The sequence below is a fragment of the Phalacrocorax carbo genome, chromosome 1 (assembly GCF_963921805.1).
Source record: "Phalacrocorax carbo chromosome 1, bPhaCar2.1, whole genome shotgun sequence".
Taxonomy (NCBI): domain Eukaryota; kingdom Metazoa; phylum Chordata; class Aves; order Suliformes; family Phalacrocoracidae; genus Phalacrocorax; species Phalacrocorax carbo.
The window spans coordinates 57,598,951-57,621,739 of record NC_087513.1 but is presented as its reverse complement, the minus strand read 5'-3'; the positions used below and the strand labels follow the sequence as shown (position 1 = coordinate 57,621,739).

Sequence of the window (22,789 nt, the reverse complement as noted above, 5' to 3'; positions counted from 1 at the left end):
GGTTACAAGATGTTCTCAGGTATGTGAATACGCTGCTGCTTGTGTTTGTGCCTGCCAGAGTGGTTTCCAGAGGATGCACAGAGACAATCTGCCTGGCTCCACGCTGTGTCTGAAGGACCACTGAAGGTTAACTGATCAGGACTGGCACTTGATGGAACGAAGCCAGGAAGAGCTTGCAGCTCTCTCGCAGGGCGGAAAGATGGGCTTAGCGAGCTGCGGTGCCTGGCACTGCTTGAAGCTAGAGGAATACAGGGCGTTCAGCAGCATCAACAGAGCCCTGCTGCTGCTGGAAAGACACTCCGCAGGGAGGCGGGGTGGGTTCGTTAGAGTTCGAGCCCTTGCCTGCCACAGCAGGGTTTGGTTAGTGGAAGTGTTCCTGGGTGATTCTGGCCAAAATGGTTTTATCAGAGGGAACCACAGCACAGGGTTATCTACTGTGTCTGTGTCTCTGACCTACAGTTGTGCAGGGGGTGAGTGTGATTATAGACCCTGGAAAAGACCATCAAGAAAATGTGCCTGATCCTGCTCTCCCTTAGGATACATCAGGAAGACGCTGTCAGGCAGGTCTGGCAGATCCTGAGCAGCCGGCTCGGTCGTTACAAAACCGAGACAATACTTCATTTCCTTTTTCTCCAGTAGTAGCTTTACTTGTGATTTATACCGCAGCTTATCTCGGGCACTGAAGGGGAGGCTGCGCAAGCCATTCAAAGACAATTTATTTTTCACTTGTTAGACCTCTGGGGCCATGGAGTGATAGAAAGAAACTGTGTAATAGAGGGAGGAAGGTGCTAAGCATGAGGGCTGACTGGAGAAAAGAATATAGAGCCCATTTAAAAAAAAAAAATTGAGAGAGGAGATGACTACTACTGATTTGGGACTGGCAGCAATGAGCTCAACATCTGTGTGATGGATCAGCCTTCCATAGAGGTAGTTATTGCAAAGGGGGCCTAATTGGAGATGAAAAAAAGTGTTAAACATGATTTTTGCTAAACACTGTGCTTCCCTCCCTACCCCCCGCTCCCTGTGGTGTTGTCAGACCATCACGCTAAACATGCAAGCTGGCGCTCAGGGGCGATCCATCTCCTCGATGTTGTGGGTTCCTGACATTGTATCGCACCCTTCCTCCACTTCTTCCAGGGCTTCCTGTGAAGTACTGCCTGCAACTCCAAATGTCCTGATCTTCAAAGCCCTCCCTGGCCCAGTGCCTACCCCGGGGGCCACCTATGTCCCACATACTCCACTGATGTTTCCAGGCCCTTGGCTGCTGCGGCTGATGCCCCTAGGACGGCCGTGAACAGCTTCTGCCTAGGGCAGCCTACGTCGAAGACTGAGGAGGATCCAGAAATGAGGTTGCCTGGGTTTTTGTTTTTCCTTTAGCTGAAGTTAAACTTGAGTTCAGTCCTAACTGTTTTCAGTTCCTGCTTGCAGTCCTCCCTTTCCTTCAAGGACGGAGCTGGTGGGGGGAGAAAAGGCTGCAACTTTAATTCAGGGCTTTTCTCTGAGAATTCGGCCTTCCCAGAGCTGGGGAGAGCCGCGGGGCAGGGGCGTCCCCCCCAGCCTGCTGCCCCGCTCACCTGGGAGCGCAAAGCCCCGGCGCCCCGCCGTTCTCGGGGTCGGCCCCGAGGCGGCGGGGAGAGGAGGGGGGTTTCGGGGGGACCCGCCCCTGCAAGCCCCGCCCCATAAGCCCCGCCCAGCCCCGCCCCTGGCCTCGGAGCGGCGGCGGCGGCGGGCGGCGGTCGCAGCGGCCGCCCCCATGTCGGGCCCGCGGGTCGCCCTGCAAGCCTGGTGCCGCCGGCAGTGCGAGGGCTACCGCGGCGTGGAGATCCGCGACCTCAGCGCCTCCTTCCGCGACGGCCTGGCCTTCTGCGCTATCCTCCACCGGCACCGGCCCGACCTCCTGTGAGTCTGAGCGGCGGCGGTGCAGGCCGCGCGGCACCGGCCTCGCCTCGCCGCGCCCGGCGGGGCGCCGCGGGACCGGCCCCGGCCCGCCGCCACTGCGGGCGGCAGCAGGACGAGGAGGAGGGGGGAGCGGGGAGCCCCGATTCTGGAGGGGCTGAGCCGTCCGTGCCCCTTCGCCGCTCTCCCGGGGGCTGCCGGGGCGGGCGGGCGGCTCTCAGGGAGCTGGGGGAGATGGAGGCGCCGGAGGGAACGGCTCCGGGCCGGCTGGCAGAGAGGGACGGAGTCTTCCTGTGGGGGGTGTGGGGGGCAGAGAGCTGCTCTGGTGCCTCCTGAAACCATCGGGTACGGGGGTGAAGGATGCTGCGTTTCGGTGAGCACCTCTCTGACCTGGGCTTGGAGACCAGTCAAGGTCAGGGTTAGCAGGAGTCGTGTGGTTTAAGGGTGAGGAGAGCATGGAGGCAGGCTGCGTCTGCCCCAGAGCTCGTGTACTGGTACTGCTCTACTCCCAGCTGGGAGTGGTGCCTGTTGGGGAAGAGGCATGGCGCTGGCATCTGGGCGTGTTTCGCCTCTTCGAGGGCTGGGCATTCCCACTTCCCGAGAGCCAGAGGCCTTCCTGGCACAGGGGTGTTCCCAGCTGCCAAATGCAACCACTCTGAAACATGCAGAGCTCCGGACCAGGTCACTTCATGCCTTTGCTTCCAGCTTGCTTGCTGTGGATGCCACAGCAAAAGCAGGAGGCACCAGGTACCAGCAGTGCTATCGAGCTTTGCTAGCCTCCCCTGGCAAATGGCTTGGAGCTGAGTTTCCTCCCTCAGCCTCCCTTTTGCAGGGTGACTCTGAGGGGGGATGTGAGTTTCAAGAGGCAGATGGTAAGTTTGGGATTGCCTGGGGGTATGGTGTCAGGCTGGAGAAACTAGCTGAGCTACTGGAAGGAATCTGCCCCGACCTGCCGCCATAACCCTGCGTGCCCTGGCGCTGCAGGGAATCCGCCTCCCGTCTGCTCTAATCTTCAGTGTCCCTCGCAATGCAGGTAGGCATCGCCCCACCTTGCTGTGCCTCTGGCATGCAGGCGCTCCTCACCTGTCAGCAAAGCCTGTCACATTCTGCTCCAGGACTGGCGGCTCTTCGTCTGAGGTTGCCTGAATTGACCAAATCCTCTTTTCTGAGCTGGTCCCGGGACAGCCTTTTGTCACAACAGCAACCTCTAGCAGGCAGAGGTTTGACAGTGACTCTGCTGTGGAGCTGCAGTGTCCATGAGAGGGCAAAACAGGCCTGTACTCTTACAAGCAGAAGCTGAAGAGGTGGGCTATAAACCAAACTGCTGCCTGCTGTGTTTCAGGTGGCTGCCACAAAGCCCTGAACGTGGCGTTTGGGAACTACTGAGAGCCGAGATTTATGGTGGCTTTGCATCACTCTGAGTCTTGAGGGAGCCACTGAACAACTAGAATAGAGTCTCTGAAAATGCTGTTGGTCGCAAGGCTGCTGGACAGGAAGCAGCAAATGGAGGATAGAAGTGCTTGCAATTACTGTGTTTCTGAAATTTTAAATTTTTTTTTTGTTGTTGTTGTTAGTGGCACAGTAACTGGGAACTGAAAAGCAGACGTTCAGCAAAAGCTTGCAATAAACACCACTAAAACCACCTGGTGGTTTTCTGTTAACCATATTTACCATCCCATTAAGGAGCAGCCGCTGCTCTTAAGTTGGCAGTGGGCTTAAATCTGCTCCCAGCAGATGTCCTAACTAAATGCTTCACAGGTCCTCTGCACAAGCTGTAGTGTAGAGACAAAGCCCAGAGCCTTACAAGGACATGGCATGTTGTAGAAGGATTTTCAGAGGGTGGTCAGGAGAGTAGCATCATCATCTGATTCCAGCTTCTTCAGCCTGTCCTGATTTGGAAGTGGGAAGATCGGATCAGAGGCAGTAAATCTGATAGTGGAGGAAAAGTAGTTGCCCTTCTTTTCTTCTAAACTACTTTCAATGAGCCCAGCAACGGGACTTGGCAGAGATCTGTGAGTACGTTTCTGACCTTGCGTGGTCTTCCTTTGTGTGGGGCTCTCCTGGCCCGCGTGAGACGGCTGCGCTGCTCCCTGAAGGCTGAAGTTCCTCTCTACTCAGCTGCTTCCCCACTTCCTGCTGGCTTCCCCTTGGGTCACAGCGGGGAGGAACGAGCACATCCATGCAAGCACTGAGCTGGAGATCTCTCCTCTATCTGTGTGGCACCACTCCTCTGGCACCCTGATCCTCCAGGCTTTCTTTTGCTGCTGTGGTGGCTGTTGGTCTGCCCAGTTGACTGATGCTGCCTGGATGCCCCTTTGTTGCGTTGCTGTGCTGGTAGGTGACACACTGGGCAAGAGACTGTCATGAAAGGCTGTATGGGCAAGTGAGGCTGAGGACAGCTTTCCGTATGACCCCTGATTTGAACACAGTAGCCTTGAGATAAGGCAGGTGGCATCGGAGGGATGCTCCCTGGAGAGCTTTGGAGCAGCTGCTGCAGAGCTCTTGGAAACACTAGAGTTTTGGATTTTGTTTTGTTTTAAAAGAAGTAGATTGGAAGTGTTTGGTGTCTACTGAATCCAGCTAAAGGTGTCTTGAACTGACTACCAAGGTTGGGGTGCGTACCTGTGGGACCTGTGTTGAACCATGAAGCTGACTCTAGCTCCGCTACTATGGACACCTTGCTTGGCTTCACTGCTTCTTTCTCTCAGTCTGGGAAATGAGAAACCCGGATTTAGCCTCTGACTGCACTGCTGGCTGGGTGATCTCAAGGCGAGACATTTAATCTCTTCTTTTCCCTTGTCAGTTAAGCTGGAAGCATCTAGGCCAATTTGACAGTGGACTGTGGGGATTAATGAGTGAGTTTACTCAGTGCTCTAGAAATCTAAAGCATGAAATTAGTGTTTACAAGGCATTTGCTGCAGCTTAGTGAAGCAAAAAGCATCTTTCAGCGTCCAAAGCTGTGCAGCCTCCCTGGAGCTCAGGGAAGGTTCTTGGCATTCAGGGGCGAGAAGAATAAGAGAGCATGGCACACGCCTTTCGAGTGCCGAGAGAGAGGCAGAGGCTTGAGGAAAACAGGAGATGAGAGCCGTGCATTAGAAACGCTGTTTTGTGTCCCTGGAGCTGTGGGTTCGGTTACAGGCAGCATCACAAAACTCATTTGTTCCTTCCCATGTACTGCCTGCATTTCCCTGACAAGACCAGGAAAGCTGAAGGGCTTATTATGTAGCGCTGCCGTTAAACTGCTTGTGATTTATATTTGAGGAATCCAGGAATTTGTTCTGGTTTTAGCTATACAGCATACCCTTCCCCCTTCCCTGGGTCTGCTGTGCTCCCTGGCAGCTGCCCTGTGGCTCTGTATGTATCTAATTAGGTAAGTGCTTGGGATGTTATTTGCATGGAAATGTTACTCCAGGATATGCTACAATGCTGGAGTTTGCTGAGTCAAGACAGTTGTTCAACCGGGATGGCCAGAGTCTCGCCTATTCTTATATCCGATCCCTTGGACCAGTATGCTGTCAGGAGAGGAGCCTGAGCAGGGCTGGATGAAAGGCTGCTGAGATCAGGGCAAGGAAATAAAGTGACATGCAGCCACATGTCACGGAGCTGCAGAATGGCAAGTTCTGGTCTTTCTGCAGAGGAGGCAGTTTATAGAGAGGGAAGAGTTATGTCTGGGGTGACTTTCCCCCATGCCTCAGAGGCCACGCTCCTTGCACGTCGGTACAGGAAACGTGCCCAGAGCTGCAGGGATGCCACACGACAGAGTGGCATGTGGGAGTGCTCATGTTGGGAGTGATGGAGATCAGCGTGGTCCTGCTTGGCTCGTTCAGAGAGGGTGCTGGAAAATGCAGCAGAGAGGAACTGAGTAAACTGTGATCCCTGGGGCCTTGTACTGATGGACTTCAATATCTCGGGTAAATGCTGAGGGTCTGCAATCCTATGTTAGTGGAAAAAAATCTTCTATTCCCTTGCTGCTCTGTAACCCCCCTGTTACCTCTTGAGCTTCATGTCCTCTCTGCTGGCATCTGCTTTCCCAGGCAGATTTGCATTGGTTTACTAAAACAGCTTTGGTTTGCTGGGGCAGAGTGGAATGGACATGATGTTTTCTCTGTCAAAAAATACTCTCCCAGCCCAGGCCACCAAGGAGTCTTCAAGCTTCCAGCTGCACCACTCCCATATCCTGAAAGTGAGGGCATACAAAATGAAAGTCATGAACATTCAGAGGGCAGTTGATTTATCAAGTTTGCTGTCATTGCTTCTCCTGTGTTCCCAAGCTGGTATTTTCTTTAAGGGGGGGGAAGAAAAGTGAGGTTAAAGATGTTCTCTAGGCACAAAGAAAAAAAAAAAAGACTTAGGGGAAAAAACATCCCCTGGTGAAAGCTAGTCATAAGTACAAAAAAGGCACTAGTTTTCACATTGAAGTGAAGGCTGCGGCCGAAGTCCTTTCTCACCAGCGTGTAGAGAGGGAAAAGTTGGCGGTATTCTTCACAGGCTGAGTTCTGTGTATGTATTTGCATGAGCTTTCAGAAAGGTGCTTACAGAGCTGAACGTCCAGCCCATCTTCTGCATGTCTGCTGCATTCGCTCTTGCAGCAGCAAGTTTCATTTATCTGGGAGGAAACAGCACCAACAACCTTTTGCTTTTGAACACAGGAAGTGTCATTTTATGGTGGCTCAGACAGCTGGGAAAATCTTCCTGAGCTCATCACGGACTTCCTCTGCAGCGTTGGGAAAGGCATGCGAGGGGCTTCGAGAAGGGGCTAGTTGCCCTGTGGTGCGGCGCCGGGGCGGGTTGGGATGGTGTTACAGGAAGAGGCAGTAAAATCCAAAGAGGGGTGGAGGAAGGGAGGCTCCCACAGCCCCTCTCTGTGGGCGCACAGCTGAGGATTCACCTGCTCACCTGATTCTTGCATACCACCTTTGAGGTGGGGGACACACTCCCCCGCCTTTAATCTGAATTGTCTTTCTGGGTCGGCCTCCCAAGCTTTGGCACCTCTTTCTGGTCCTTCTCTGTGAATCCAGCTCGCAGGCACACTGAGCTACTGCATGAGGTTTTTTTGGTAACAAATCTGAGATCCTTGGCAGGAAGGGGCTGTAATCAGTTTAGCATGATGCTGTTTTCACACATACCCACGCGCACATGCAAAAGGCATAACTAACTCCTTCCTGTATTTCTCCTCTACTGAAAACCTGCAGACTACTTTAACCCTTGATCTGCTGCTCCTCTGATGAAGGCAGCTAGTCGACCTCTGTGGCCGGGCTGATTCAATCCCCCAAAAGGGATCCAGGGGAACAAGTGAAATGCCACAACGTGCCCAGGCTGGGAACTGCTGGGGTTCCTCTCTGTGCTCTGAGCACCTTGCGTTTAGCAAGCTGCCTCGCTGTAAAGGCTGCGGCTGAGGATGGTTTGCTATGTACTGCAAGTGTTGGTGGGCAAGTGAGGACAGAAGTGCAGTTTAAGACTGTTTGTGTCACCCCAAATTCTGGGGTGACCTCAAATTCCTTAAGATGGTACAGGGAGGCTTATCTAAGGACCTTTGTAGGAGGGAGAGATCTAGTGCAGACGGCTCTTTCTCTTGAGGTGGGGGATCTGCTTCCCCATCCTCCTCCTGCTGTGTTGTGCTGGTGGTCTTGGAGGAGCACGTTCGGAGTGATGTTGGCACTCGTCAGTGTAGTGGCATGTGGTGCTAATTGGAAAGTGGCTCTGGTATTTCTGCAGCCTTTAATCGTGAGGGCAGAAAAAGCAGATAACGAGACAAGAATATTTTAATTTCCTGGTCACCACTCATTTGGGACTTGCTTTCTTTTTTAAATTGCAATTTCCCTTTGGTTTCTTTGTCTCTTTACAACCTGAATAATGCTTTGCCAAAGTTTTGTTTATCTAGGGTCTTATATGTTGAGTTGTTGTAAGGTTGTCTGTCCAGAGAACCTGCACGTAGTGGCATTGGGTGCTTTTCCTCTGTACCTCATGTGGCTTTTTTGTGGTTTCTCATTTCAGAGACTTTGATTCTCTCTCCAAGGATGATGTCTATGAGAATAACCGCTTGGTAAGTCCCTGTCATGAAGTGCACAGAAGGAAGAAGGAACATCAGAATGGCCTGATAGAGGTCATGTAGTGTGGGAGGACTTTGTGATGGTGGTGAGGGTGTAAGAAAAAAATCTGTGTTTGTAAGTAACAGGCAGGAGATTCTCTGGAAACATAAGGGAATCTAAAACATCAGCTTTCAGCCTGTACTGAAGAGAAGATGGTTATCCTGATAGTTGCCAAGACAACATCTCAGGTGAAGGTTAAAATGGTGCAACATCTTCTTGACCTCAGCTGTTCCAGACTTGCAAGCAATGGAAGAAGGAAGCTAGCTTTACTCCAGGCATAAGCAGAGAGGAAGGTCATGCCGGACCTGGGCTGGTCTGCAGTGTCCCCTCCTGCATGGGACAGCTGGAGCTAACAGCAGGAGCAGGCAGTGGAGAATGGGGAGAAGCCCAACCCCAGGGGCTAGAGGTAGGACAGAGCAGCAATAGCCTTGGTGGTTTTGCTGAGAGAAAGACCTCATTGCTGCAGGCTCCATCTGATAGTCTGTGGAGGCACATGGGCCATTACCTCCCCAAGACAAGTTGAGCTAGGACATTTGGGTTTTCAGGGTTAGGGCTCTCTAGTTGGGTCCTGGCCACACCCTTTCCTAGACCACTTGGCCCCTTTCAGCCATTAGCAACTATCTTTTCCTATTCAAGAGCCACCAATGGGTTTCTTGTCCTACTAGTGACCCCTAAGCTGCAGTCTCTCCTTTCTCCCTGCTGCATGCAGCCTCATGTTCAGCAAGGCTCAGCCCAGAGAACCAGCTTAATGCCAGGCTGAGCAGAGCTGAGTGTCCAGAGGAGGCATTTTACACCCCAGTTACTGCAAATATACATTTTCATTTATTTCTCCATTCCTTTTCTTTAGATCCCACACCGTGCACAGCATCTTGTATCCCAGAGACCAGGCACCTTCAGCCTTTACCCATACCCTGCACCTGGTACCTCACCATTCAGTGCCCACACCATTCTCATCCCCTCCTGACTCGCTTTCTCTTTGGTCCCTGCCATAGTCTTGCATCCCCCTTCCCTTGGGGATTAATGTGGATATGCTGTCCTCGGCACAACAGTAGGATGGCCAGCATATAGCCAGTAATCCACATACACCGCTAAGTGGAAATCTCTCAAACAGCTATTTTCCTCCTTCACTCCTTCCTTTCAGGTAGCTGTGTATGCAGTTGTAGGAGCAGTGTGATTCTTATCACAATGTCCTTGTAATTTCTGCTTGCGGAGACACAGAAAAGTACTGAAGTGGCTTGTGCGTGGCAGGCTGCTGGCTGTTGATTCAGGATGACTATGTTAACTGTGGGAGGGGAAGATGTGGCACCCCAGAGCATGAAGGGATGGACAGAGTTGGTGTTTCTGTGGGGTGAGCATTTGGGGTGGCCAGGGACGCTGCTCAGTAGAGCTGGTGTTTGGCTGTGTTGCTGGAAGTATCTGCCAGGCCTAGGCCCTTCATGGTGCCAGCCAGCGCTCTGCCAGGCTCTTGCATGAGGGCACGGTTGGTGTGTCTGTTTCACAGGTTGAAAAACACTGGGGTTTTTTCCCAGTGAAAACTGAGACCTCCTGAGAGTTACCCTCCCTGTCCCAGTGCAGCAGCCAAATGCCAAGACCCCTCAGGTGGGAGTCACAGGGGCACAGGCAGCTGAAATGACTTGGAGGAAAGGGCATCTGGAGCAACTTGTTCCCTTGTCTCTGATGTCTCCTTTCCAGTCAAGTGGCATGTCTGGAAGCCTCTGTCCATCAGGGATGCCATAGGCTTACTACTTAACCTTCCCCAGGGTCCCTTCCAACCTGATTTCTCTGTTATTTTTCAGAGAGCATGTTTTCTCTCTTTAACGCCTCTCTCTGCTATTCATACAGGCCTTTGAATTGGCAGAGCGAGAGCTGGGCATCCCAGCCCTGCTAGATCCCAATGACATGGTCTCCATGAAAGTCCCTGACTGCCTCAGCATCATGACTTACGTGTCGCAGTATTACAACCATTTCAACAACCCCAGCCAAGGTGAGTGTCCTCCCATCCCTCTGGCTTCCAGTTTGCCCCCACCTGAGTACAGGAAACCCAGCAATACCTTGTGCTTCCTCCTTCCTATGGCAAATGGGAACCATGTGTTTGTGAGGAACGGGAGAGGGATGGGTAGTACTGGTGCCAGTGAGGAAGGCCTGGAACAGGGATAGGAGTAGGCTGAGGTTTCACAAGAGGTGGGGAGTGATTTAACAGCTCAGGCTGTGGAAAGAGGAACGCCTTGTTTCTCCTCCCTCCGTGCTGCATTCCTGCCCCTTGGGTTGGGCCACCACCCCTGGTGCTCATCAGACCCCTTTGTGATCTGCTTTAACCCACTAAAATGGGAGAAAGCTAGATAGGTGGTCCGCCTACCACAGCTAATTTTTGTCACATTGGTAAGTGTAAAACCACTGGAGGACAGAGGGAGGGGAACCAGGGTGGAGTGTCTCAGATCAGCTCATCTGTCCTTCCAACTGCAACCTGAGCTGAGTGCTGCTGTGATACAGCTCTTCCAGGGCCTGGGTGGAGATGAGGGCTCCAGGTCTCATCTGCTTTGCTCTCTAGCCACAACGTCAGATAAATCTCTTCCACATGTGTATAGTTCTCCAGGGATGCTGGCCTCCCAGCCAGGGACTCCTGCTAAGGACTGGTGTGTGAGTGCCAGCCCTGACGGGCAAGGGATGCTTTGCAGACCTGCTGACAGCTCGGAAGCTCAGGGACCCAGTGGGTTGCAACAATACATCAGCAGCTACCTGAGGTGCTCTGGGCTTTAAGCATTGCTTAGGGTGTTGGTTACAAGGAAGCCAAGCAACATTTGATAAGTAAATCAAATCACAGTGAGAGGCTGGTGTCCCTAGGCCACAGAAGGGGATCCACAGCAAGGCCAGGCACTCTGGTAGCCTTGTAGCTGGCCCATTATTAGATTGTGTTTGTCTCTTCCACCTAAAATAGGCAATGAAGTGTCAGGAGTCGCAAGTCCCATCCTGTGTCACAAGGCTAGATGATTTTATCTTTTTATTCCCCTCCCCTTCCCCCACATGGGTGGTGTGAGTCACCGCTCCGCTCTGTGCCTGATCCTCCTTGCCTTCTGCCTCCAGCCAGAGTCCCTCCGCCTATGAAGTGCCCAGCTGCTGCCTCCTCACCTCCTCTGCTGTCCCACAAGAAGCCTGTGGCTGTGGTCGAGAGTCCTCCGGCACCACAGGTACCTAATTTCTTGATTCAAAGCCAGCCTGAGGCAGTGGTGTTTCCTGCGCTGTGGGTGAGGAGATGGGAGAGATCCCATCACAGCAGGATGGATCTTTGCAGGGAACTACCTGTGTATTTTGGGGTGGGAGGGGTGTTTGGGATTTTGGTGCCTTGGGGGACCCAGCTGAGAGAGTGATTTCTCTAGGAGTCTGGACTGAAATTTGTCCATGGCAGGCAAGAGGTTGGGTGGATTGGTGCTGGATGGTTTCTTGAGCCACCCAGGGCACAAGCACCCTCCATCCTATAGGAGAATAACTCTGTAGATGAGGAAAGAGCAGAAATGTGGGACTAGAAGAGCAGAAAAGATGCCTTTTTCTTTCTTGGCCCTTTATTTCAGGTTTTAGCAGATGTCTGGGATGGCACATTTTCCAAAGAGAGGGGGTTCCTCATGCAGGTCCCTGCTGCCTGGGGTTTAGATTAGACCCTTCCACAGCGTTTCAGCCCTAGACAGGGACAAGGCATCTTTTGGAGTGGCCCCTTCTAATTTGGGAAGAGGCATCCTGCCTGTGCCTGGACTCAGGGGCAGCTGTTCTGTGCATTGTCAGACCCTGAGGTCAGCCCCTGAGCTGTGCCACAAGCACTCAGTGACGGGCCTTGCACAGGGAGCAGCTGCTCTGGAGGATCCATGGGCTGGGGAGCAGCTTGTGGCCCCCATCCTGAGCACCCTGTGCGTTGTGTCTCAGGATGATGCCCCCTCGGACCCATTGGAGCGGTCCCAGCGCACCACGCTCAGCAGCACCTGCGCGGCCTGCCAGCAGCACGTCCATCTGGTCCAACGCTACCTGGCTGAGGGCAAGCTTTACCACCGCCAGTGCTTTAGGTATGTTGTGGCCAGACCTGGTGGGGCGGCTGCTTTCCTCGGTGAACTGGAGGTCTGTGGTCAGCTGCGCCCCATCTTTGTGCGTTCATGTCCTCGGGCAACATGGACCATCGACAACAGTGCCCAAAATGATGCTGAAGAGGGTCTATTTGCCTGGCAGCCCCCTGTCCCAGAGGTTTGACTAGCAGCTTGTGTCCAGCCCTGTGCTGCTTACCTCCCCTACTCTCTTCCTTCCCTGCTCTTTTGTGCTTTACTGTTTCACTGACTTGGGATCCCAGCCCCTTGTGCTTCTCCCACCTCCATAAATGATGATGCTCTGCCTCTTTACCACCTGCCTACCCAGAACCCCCAACACAACCTTCCAATGAGGTCTAAGCCAGGACCTCAGCCTACAAACTTCCATCCACCTACACTCCACATCCTCAACTGGATATACAGGCTTCCACTCTGCCTGGGGCGATGCTTAGCTCTCAGGAGCATGTGAAGAGCTGCAGACTTACCAAACCAAGGAACGAGGGATTAGACGTCAGCAGCTCTGTGGTTACTCCTTGGGTACAGGTCTTTACCTGCAGCACCTGTGAAGTCATTTCACTTTGCTTTCCCTGCTCTGATGATGAAGGGATGAGATCTCTCCTGTGGGCCACAGGACAAGAGCTGGCAAGTGGGCAGCTGTCATCTGTGGACAAAAATATTGAGCCACTGGGAAGATACGGGAGGCCTCATTTACCTGTATAAACAGTTCCTGCCTAAGCTAGCTGGGGATGTGTCATAGAAACAGCATCACAGGAGGGGAGCTGGGCTGGGGCCCATCAAGCTTTCCATCTGCAGGTGGGGCAAAAGGAGGAGCTTTGGGGTGCAGGCGCAGCATTGCTCATGGGGCAGGAATGGGAGAGGTGCTATGTCTGCCTTGGCACAGCTCATGGCCCTTCAGACTGAGCAGTGAGATCCCTGTGATTTTATCATGAGTGTTTTGCCTCCTTATGCTTTTCTTTTCTTTTTTTTGTTTGTTTTTTTTTTTTTTCTCCCCTGCTGATTCATGGGTGCTCTTTGGTCAGGAATGTTCTGTGGCACCATTTTCTGTGGGTTGATGGAGATAAAACGAAAACAAACCTCTTTCTTCCCTTGCCTGAACTTGCCACCTCTTCATTTCATCATACCCCTTCTCTCTAGAGTCCTCACCCTTCTCTACATTTCAAAGGAAATCCCAGTCAGCTGGACACCCGGAGCAGAATTCCTCACCAAAATTTTCTGCTTGCAGTGTAGGGCAGCCAGCTGCTGTGAGCACCGGGTATTCAGACAAGAAGGAACAAGCTTGGTTTTCATGGGAGTGCTTGATCAGCCCCTTGGCTCTCTTTCATGTATGCTATCCACCCTCCCGTCCCAGGTGGAAAAGGGCTGACTTGGTTGCTAGTGCTGTGTATTACGCTTGCGCCTGGAGGGCTTCATTAGGGAGGATTCAAAGGCTAAGTGGGGAAAGAGCAGATGATCCAAAGAGATGTGGCAGACAGTGAAGGATGGGGAAGCTATTACCCCAGTTTCAACAGGCAAGGCAGAGTGTAAGAATGGCCTTACAGCGTCATTCCCTCGTCCCAGCCAAATGCCGTGACCCTGGTGGGTGCCATGGTCAGCACCTGTGAAGAGGGGGGTGAGACCAGGCTAGGCTTGTGTGCTGCTTCTCCTGACTACTCTTCAAGCCCCCAGTGTAGGGGTTTCCTGAGTTGGAAGTGGTGTAATTTTATTTAATATTCAGAGGTTTGATTTGGTTGGTTGTTTTTTTTAAATTCCCCACCCCCAATGTGTCTGACGGTTCTTTAACCTGCCTGGACCCTTTGCCCCTGCAAGGCAGCCTGTAGCTTCCTGTGTGGGTTCTGAACCAGCTGCTCCCTTATTCCAGTTGATAGTCCCTGTTTCGTGTCTGTGAATGGTTGATCCCTCTCCCCCTCCCAGGTTCACCTATGATCTTGTAGTGCTCTCTCCTGTCCCCTACCAGCTGCATCTTTTCCAGGAAAACTGTGGGTTTCTACTTTCCCAGGTTTGGAAACCATGCCATATCCCAATACCAATTGTTGCCCTTCTACATCTATTAAATCCTTTCCAAGTTGAAGGAGAAACCCAAATGCGTTAGGTATTTGAGTTGTGAACTCTACATGGGTTGATACAGTGGCACGGTGATGTTTCTCTGTTCCTCTCCTTTCCCAAATGATTTCCCCAAGACTGCGCTAGATTTAGTAGCAGGAGTGGGAACTAACTCTGTGGCCCAGCAAGGATGTCCCAGGCATGTTGCCTTCCCTGAGGGGATGGTGTCCCTCATCTCATGGGGCACTCTCTTCTCATTGGCAGGTGTAAGGAGTGTTCCAGCACGCTGCTCCCGGGGTCATACAAGCCTGGGTCAGAGGCAGGAACTTTTGTCTGCACGCAGCATCGTGGTAAATTGGCCATGAGTGGGAAGGTGGAGAGGAGGCCCAGCCCAGACCGACGGTCACCAGAGCTAAGAACTGAAACTGGGGCTGGCAGTGTGGATGAGGATGCCCTCCCCGCAGGAGCAGAGGTGGGGAAGGACAACGGTGACTCTCTGCAGAGCATGGCAGAGACCCACATGCCTGCAGAGGGGCTAGCTGGCCCAGCAGAGAAGGACAGCACACCCAGCAAAGCAGAGACAGCAATGCCCCCTGCTCACACAGGCAGCGGGGCACCTGTCTCCCAAACTCCCCCCAGACCTCCCCTTCCCAGCAAGCCCACCGTGCTCACCCAGGACAAAGGCAGCTCGCTGGACGGACGGCTCAGAGACATGCGGCCCACCCCTGCCCCAAGGAGGGCCACCGATGTGTCAGCCCTCTCCCCTCCGGCCTCTCACCCCATCCCCCGGCCCAGGTCCACCCTCCAGGGCGAGGGCAGCGAGTGTGGGCCTGGCATGGTGAACGGTAAGCGAGCACACTGGTGGCAGGGGTTACCCTCCACCTCCCCAGCAGCCAAGGTCATCAGCTACAGGTTGGATGAGTTTCATTCCTTCTCTGCAGCCTGATGCTCTTCTGCCTCTGAATAAATCTCGGGCTCAGGCACTAAGCCTTTGATTGCCAGCCATCCCTATAGTGGGGAGAGCAGCACTAGGTTTCATGCCTGCCTGCTCCCTTATATTTCTCCAGAGCTCTCTGGGGGGTGCTGCCAGCATGGAGGGAATGTGGCAGTGCTGGAGCAGTTTGTAGGTGTGGGGACAGAGGGGCATGACAGTTGTCCAGGTGCAGCTTCTGGGTTGGGGTGGGCAAGGGGGATGTTTGGGATTGACTGCACTGACTGGGAGAAATGCCATGAGGTCTTCAGAGAGTGGGAATAGCTAACCTCCCGCAGGGAGATGTGTAAGAGGAGCCTCATGTTGATTTAACCTCTTTCTTCATGTCCTTTTGGTGTTGTGACAGTCTGACCCTGTGTCTTTCTAGGTAGGGCACCTGAACCCAGCCCCCCTGTCCCAAAACCCCGAGGGAGACCCTGCTCCTCTGATCGGTATGTCCTGTTCACAGATCACCTGCAAACCCCATAGTGAGGTGGGGCAATGGGGATGGCTCAGCTGGGTCTCCTCTCCCACTTCCATCAGCCCCTGCTCTTAGGAGGATATAGGCTACGACGAGACCCCTTCCCTTACCTAAGAGGTGCCAGCCTGGTATAGTCTGGCTGACACTGTCCTTACCTCCCAGAGTTTTTGTCTCTTAGGATTTGTGAAGAGTTTGGGGTCCTCAGGTGTTTCTGTGGCACATGCAGACTGCCAAGTGCCTTCTGAAATGGCCTTGCTTATGAGTACTGAGAAGGGGACACTTCTCTGCCTTGTGGAGGATTTGTCCCGGCAAAGGTCCAGTGCAGGGACTTTGTGGGTGCCTGGCTGCAACCTTTACGCCTCCTGGGCTCCCAGGAGCCCGCTGGTTCATTCTTGCCTGCTCTTGGGACAGAGGTTGCACAAGCACCCCACATTCGCAATGGCCAAAGAGCAGGTGCGTGTGGCAAGTGGTGGCCATTTCTCTGATGAGCTGTGATTCACTAAGCCGTGGTGCGGGCTTGCCGTGGGCTGTACCCCCAGAGGAGCAGTGGCACTTCCAGCCACGGGAGTTAGCAGAGTCGTCCATCCCTGCGATGCTCGGATGATAAGGTGGTGAACAGCCCTCTGAAGGGAAGGAAGGGAGTGTGACCACAGAGGGCAGGTATCTGATCTTGACTTCCCTTCCATTTACAGCCTGGGGAGCAGAGCTGGGTGTAGGAACAGTGTCGGGGAGAGGAGAACAGCTGTGGCCATAAAGCTTAGCCTTTACCACTGCTTATCAGATGGAGGCTGTAATATTCAGAAACAAAAACCCTGGGCCCAGCGGGCAAGTCAGGCAGGCCATGCTTCCCCCAGGTCCATAGATTTGCCCATAGAGGATGAGGTGCTTTGTGTTTGGGGAGACTAGGGCCACCCTTGGATGAGAAAGTTGCTTCTGCATGGGAGACATCCTGCTCCATCCATCCTTTCCCCTGAGTGCTAAGTCCCTCTCCTCTGCCTCACCATCCTGGCTTGTCTCTGCTCCCTGCCACCTCAGTCTCTCTTTCTCTTCTCCCAGTGCTGGAGTTGCTGCGAGAGCCAAGGACCCACCATGGATGGCCTTAGTGCAAGCAGAGCCCAAGAAGAAGCCAGCTCCCCCTCCTCCCCCGGGCAGCAGCCATGAGACTCCAAGTAGGACTTCAGAGGAGGAGGGTGGGGAAGAGGTGGGGAAAGCCAGGAGTGAGGAGAGCAGGTCTGATGCCACAGAGCCCAAATCATACAACCCCTTTGAGGAGGAGGACGAGGAGGAAGAGGAGAGTACTGCTGCCCAAAAGAGCACACCTGAACAGGAGCAGAATGAGACTGCTGCCAAGCCTGTCCACCCCTGGTATGGCATCACTCCCACTAGCAGCCCAAAGGCGAAGAAGCGGCCAGCTCCGCGAGCCCCCAGTGCTTCCCCGCTAGGTGAGCTTCCCCCCACTCCTTTATTGCTGCTCCAGAATCCCTGCACAGCCGCTTGGAGGCTTCCCCTTCCTAGGCGCTTCTGCATCACCCTGGCAGGCCAGGCTTTTATACAGTGATGGTTGTGCTGGGGCTTGTGTTAGCCATGTCCTCTTTACCCACTGGAGCACAGCATTTGCAGGCAAGATCTCTGCGCTGGGGAGTCCCTTCCATTTTTCTCTGAAGACGGACAGACATGGGTTCCCTTTGCACTCGTCCCTGCCTCCAGTATATACCACTCTCCCCTTCTCTCCTGGCTGCCCTGCCCCTGTTCCTCCCTGAGCTCTCCCTTTGCTTTGCAGCCCACCACCCCATCTCCAGGCTGTCGCACTCCGAGCCATCCTCCTCCACCCCATCTCCAGCCCTCAGCCTCGAAAGCATCAACTCTGAGAGTTCGGCCAAGGTGCTGGGTGACACCGATGAGGCCTCAGTGCCCAAAAGCTCCTCCGAGCCCACTGTCCACACGCCAGCGGCCACCAAGACCTCTAGCACTGACACACCGCTGGCCAGCATCTCATCCAGTGAAAGCCCTGCTGCCCCAGCCAGCCTCTCCACCAACTCCTCCTTCTCCTCCTCCAGTGAGCTGGCCAGCTTCAGCGGGGAGGTGCAGCCCAGCACCCCACAAGCCAGCAGGAGCATCTCCACTGGCAGCTTAAAGACCAGTCCCAGCCAGCTGCTCCCCAAACCTCCTGCTGGGGCTAGCCCTACGCCCATCCTCTTGGCTCCAGATGGGGGTGCTGGGAGCCCCAGGACGCCCTCCTCGCCCAAGCCACAGCTGAAGGTGAGATGGTGACCTTCTCGTCCAGATCAGGGGGCTTTTCTTCCCTGTCCATCACTCGGTCACAGTGGGGATCATGAGTCCAGGCTTGCCCCGTAGGTAGGTTTGGTGTGTGACCCCCTGAAAGCAAGCCTCAGGCATGTGCATGTTAAATGGTGGCTCTGCTCATACTCTGCCTGCCCCATGTGCTAGAGAAGAGGTGTCATGCAGTCAGAGCAAATAGGAAGGGAGCTGTGAAGGGAGATAATTCAGCATGCTTGTTAGAGAGAAGCTGGGGAACTTGCGCCAAACAGGAGCACAGCTGGTTTTTGCCCCATGGCTAGGCTACTGGTGGAGATCAGTGCTGTGCTCCTCCTCTAGGAGGGTGTGGGGCAGGACAAACCCTAGGGCTGCCCTGTCTGCTCAGTCCCAGCTGTTGGGATGCGATATCCCTTCCCTTTCCTGCACTCATGTATCTCCTTTTGTCCCCCACTCCAGTCTTCCTGCAAAGAGAACCCCTTCAATCGGAAGCCATCGCCTGCCGCCTCCCCCTCCGCAAAGAAACCTCCCAAGGGCTCCAAGCCAGTGCGTCCTCCTGCACCGGGTCACGGCTTCCCACTGATCAAACGCAAGGTAAAAGGGCTCTTGGGAGCAGAGGGGCAAAAACCAGCTCTGTGCTATCCCCCCAGGGCCACAGCTGTATACATGCACCCTGCTGATGCATGTGTGGGTGGGGATTGCAGCAGGTGGCTTGGCTGGGGAGGATGGTGTCCAGGCTACACCCCACTGATGGCAGCACCATGGTCTCCCTTTTCTCCAGAGTGGGGTGGGAATTTCAGATCCACAATCCACACTTAGGTGGAGTGGTCTGTTGTCCCCCTGCCCCCGTTAGTGTTGAGCAGCCTTAGGGTTATCCCTGGAAACTGGAGGTTGATGGTAAGGAAGTCTGCTGTGTGGTTTGGCAGGTGCAGACAGATCAGTACATCCCTGAGGAAGACATCTATGGGGAGATGGATGCCATTGAGCACCAGCTGGACCAGCTGGAGCACCGTGGGGTGGCCTTGGAGGAAAAACTTCGTAGTGCTGAGAATGGTATGTGGGGTGGGCTGTCCATGGGTGTGGGGCAGGATGGACCTAGGGCTGCCCTGTGTCCAGCCAAGGAGATGGCAGCAGTGACTTCTTCCCTGCTGATGCTGGGGTTGGAAGAGCAGAGGGGGCTGTGCTGGGCTCCAAGAATGGTCACAGCCATACCCTGGGCATGGAGATGTCCCTGGAGTGGAAACAGGTGGGAGAAGAGATAGGTCTCTGTGGGGCTCAGGAACAGACTGAGGTCAGGTTGGCTGTAGCCCAGTGCCCCTCTCCTGGCCTGGCAAAGCCCATCCTGCTGCAGGGTGCTGGGATCCTGCAGGGCTGGAGATGGCTCTGAAATGTCCCTTTGCTTGGCAGATAGCCCTGAGGACAGCCTGCTGGTGGACTGGTTCAAACTCATCCATGAGAAGCACATGCTGGTGCGCCATGAGTCAGAGCTCATCTACATGTAAGTGTGTGCAAGCATGTGGGGAGGCAGTGACGCTCTTGCAGGGAGCCCTGTCTCAGCCTTCCTGAAATTGTGCTTCCAGGGGAGAGCCTGGTATGGCCTCCTTGTCTGGAGAAGGGAGGGAAAGAGGGCAAGCAGACAAATGTATCCAAATGCACTCAGAACTGACCCACTGCAAGGCACCAGAGCCCCTGCAGCATCTCCTCCAGGAAGGCCTTGAGCAGCCAGGGCTGGTCCCTACTGGTGCTTGGCTCCCTGGCCCTTTGGCCATACAGGACAAGATTAGCATCTTGGTGGTTCTTTCCATACTTACCCCTTACCCTGGGATGATGTTCTGCCTCTCTGGAGCCTTGCCGTGGTTCCTGGCAGTGCCCCCTTCCCTTGCAGCTTCAAGCAGCAGAACCTGGAGCAGCGGCAGTCAGATGTGGAGTATGAACTGCGTTGCCTCCTCAACAAGCCAGGTAAAGCAGCACTCTGGGTGCAGTTACCTCCGTTTTCCCCCTGGGCTTCATCCCCCCTCTGTCTTGGTGGGTCTCAGGCAAAGAGAGACAGATCTTTAGGGATGCCGGTGCAATCAGTTGGCTCTAGAGCCACTGTCACATCTCATTGCATGCCCTAGCCTTGTGCAGGGACATGCTCCTTTTGTCCCCATGCAATGCACCGCTAGCCCAACTGGCTGCGCAGCATGGCAGGGTGGCAGGGGATCGTGCTAGGGGTTCTCTGCCCCAAAAGCTCTGAGTTTCAGAGCTCCTTCAGCCATTTAATTGCCTGTCCTTCCTCGGGGTTTGGCTGGGTAGAGAAGGACTGGACTGATGAGGACCGAGGGAGGGAGAAGGTGCTGATGCAGGAGCTGGTGACCATCATTGAGCAGAGGAATGCCATTGTGAACTGCCTGGACGAGGACCGGCAGAGGTGAGTGAGGAACGGGGTGACTCTGGGGAGAGGGGAGAAGTGTAGCCCGTCTGACTCAGTGCCGTGTAAGTGGCTCGTGGTGGGTGTCCCAAGATGTCCCTGTTGCTGACGTCTTTCCCAGGCTTCCCGATTCTTCTCTCTTTCAGTGCTTTGTGTGGGAAAGACAGGGCTGTACTTCCAGCATGTGGGATTTATCCTGCTGGTAGAAAATGCTCACAAGATGGTGAAAGATCTGCCCTTCCACAGCTTTATAAGTAGGAGGATCTCTAGCCTTAACAATACAGCAGATGTTTCCAAGGCTGAATTGCTTAACCTCTTTCCCATTCTTTCTTTCAGAGAAGAGGAGGAGGATAAAATGTTGGAAGCCATGATTAAAAGGAAAGGTAAGAAACAATCAGGAAGTTTTTTTTGGAATGGTGTTTTCACCGCTGATCCCAGCAAGGGGCAGCATAAGCCATTCATGAAATTGTGCACAGAAAGTGAATCTATTCTGTGTAGACTCTGGAGCCTTTCCTGTAAGGCCATTGAAGTTTGGGGCATGGTTGTGCTGCACACCCATTATCACAGAAAGAAGTGTGCATACAGTGGAGGGCTTTGACGCACGGCTCTCACCCTTGCTCCTGTTGTCATGCGTGTGCGTGAGTATGTGTACAACCATCAGCATCCTGCAGTAACAACCTCCCTTTGCAACCCCAGAATTTCACAAGGAGACGGAGACCGAGAGCAAGAAGAAGGGCAAATTCAAGCCCATGAAGGTGCTTAAGCTGCTGGGCAACAAGCATGACTCCAAGAGCAAGTCATCCAAGGAGAAAAGCTAGAGCTGGGGAAGACCCACAGTGGGAGGGATGTGCTGCCCAACTGCCCTGGCCTCTCCGCAGCTGGCTGGGATGCCTGCCAGGAAGGCGGGCTCGTCTCCCTCCGCTCCCCTCGCCTCTCCCCCTGCTTCCTCCCCAGGCACCAGAGCTGCCTCCCTGGGGAGATGCCAGCCCCCTGCCCGAAGTGGGGAGGTCTGACCAAAGTGCTCCCCTTCCTGAGGCTGCAGAGGAGCCTGACCATCCCCTCTGCGAAGCCTTGCTAGCGAGGTGGGGAGAAGATGGATTCGCTTTTCAGATACCTTACCCCATTGCGTGTTCTTGTTTTTAACTGAGAAGCAAGCCAAGGAGTTTGGTGTTTGTGGAAAAACTTGCACTAACTGCCCCCCCATCCCTTCTCCCACTCTAACTGTGACAGTTCTACGTGCCTCCGACCTCTGCCGGGAGGGGACTGGGCCTGCCAGTCCCTCCCTGCCTGCCCGCTCTTGTCCCTTTCCTGCCCCATTTTTAACTTTGGGAGAAAGCTCTGGCATTAAAATCGGGATTCTTTGGGTTTTACTGTCCTAAACTAAAATGTTAAGAAAACACTCCCGCATCACAAGGCTCTAAAGCCATAGCCAAAAAAATAACTGGTGCCCTATTTATTTTGAGCTGTCCCCTCCCTCGAGTGCCAGGGCTGGGTGGGCTCTGTTACAGAGCTGAGAGGACCCAAGGGGATGGCGTACAGCTGCTAGGACATAGCTCACAGGCCCTACTCAGGACATCTTACCCCCCCACTGCTGCTAAACGCCGCTGACTCTGCTGCCTTCGGCAGGAGGGAGGAACATTCATTTTCCAGGCAAGGGCAGAAATGCTCAAGACTGACTCAGTGCTGGCAGGGGCCTTGTTCCCCTGCTCACCAGTGCCACCCTTGAGTGGCTGGTGAGAGAGGCATGGTCAAAACTGACCTTTACCCAGCTTTATCTATGTATACTTTTAAGGGTGCACAGGGTTTGGCTGGTTATTTTTTACACCTCCTTTACTAGATGAATTCAAACCCACCCTAAAACTTTTTAAACCCCTTATTTTATTTGTTGTGTGTGTGCGTGTGTGTACAAGGGAGGAGGGAATGGGAGGGGGGGTGATGTTCTTCCATCCCTTCTTCCTTCCATTTTTGTTTCCTGCCTTCTCCAAGGCAAGGAGTTATTTATTGAATTATTGGATCAGTCTGCATTAGTGTTTCATGGGTGTTTGGTTGGTCAGCTGTTCATCATGCCTTCTTGTTAGCAAATTAGACATAACCAGCCTGAAGCAAACTGCTGCAGTCTCTTCTAAAAACCCAACAGCCTTTAGCCAAAATGCTCTCAGACCAGTGCCTTGCAAGGTGGCTGGCGTAGCGTTCTGGAAAGGGATCCGTGTTTCCCCAGACCCGAGGGATCCGAGCCCCTCCACAATCCCAGCGTGGCCCCCCTGGCTGGGAAGTGGCAAGCTCAGCCCCATGCAGGTGATGCCATCTCACTCTTGCCAGCAGGCTGATGAGGAAAGTGGGAGGGGAGATCCCAAAGCACAGCTTCTCCAAGGAGAAACAAATCCACTTTCGAGCCTGCTGTCATGTCACTTTTGTCAAAGGTCTTTGGGATCACTGCAGCCTGATACCCCTTGGCCCTGCGCCTGGCCAGAACTCTGATTTGTAAATTATACTGTACTAACTCCCTGCCTTCCATTCACCTGAACAGAAATAAAAGAAACATTG

The 22,789-nt window shown here is 53.8% G+C and overlaps 1 protein-coding gene across 4 annotated transcripts; it reads left to right on the top strand.

Annotated features, from left to right (window-relative positions):
* Nucleotides 1-1,098: 1,098 nt before the first annotated feature.
* On the top strand, nt 1,099-22,121 carry MICALL1 (MICAL like 1). 4 transcript variants are annotated; one of them, XM_064454677.1, is made up of 16 exons: nt 1,099-1,349; nt 7,891-7,939; nt 9,828-9,969; nt 11,067-11,170; nt 11,898-12,034; nt 14,375-14,955; nt 15,469-15,532; nt 16,618-17,003; nt 17,342-17,820; nt 18,295-18,429; nt 18,762-18,888; nt 19,243-19,333; nt 19,721-19,794; nt 20,131-20,245; nt 20,582-20,628; nt 20,942-22,121. In XM_064454677.1, the coding sequence occupies exons 1-16, from the start codon at nt 1,345-1,347 to the stop codon at nt 21,061-21,063; spliced, it is 2,658 nt and encodes an 885-aa protein (XP_064310747.1). In that variant the 5' UTR covers nt 1,099-1,344; the 3' UTR covers nt 21,064-22,121. The 4 variants fall into 4 exon arrangements, with proteins under 4 accessions (XP_064310747.1, XP_064310728.1, XP_064310737.1 ...); XM_064454658.1 differs by lacking the exon at nt 1,099-1,349 and adding an exon at nt 1,691-1,899; XM_064454667.1 differs by lacking the exons at nt 1,099-1,349; nt 20,582-20,628; nt 20,942-22,121 and adding exons at nt 1,691-1,899; nt 20,392-20,570.
* Nucleotides 22,122-22,789: the final 668 nt, after the last annotated feature.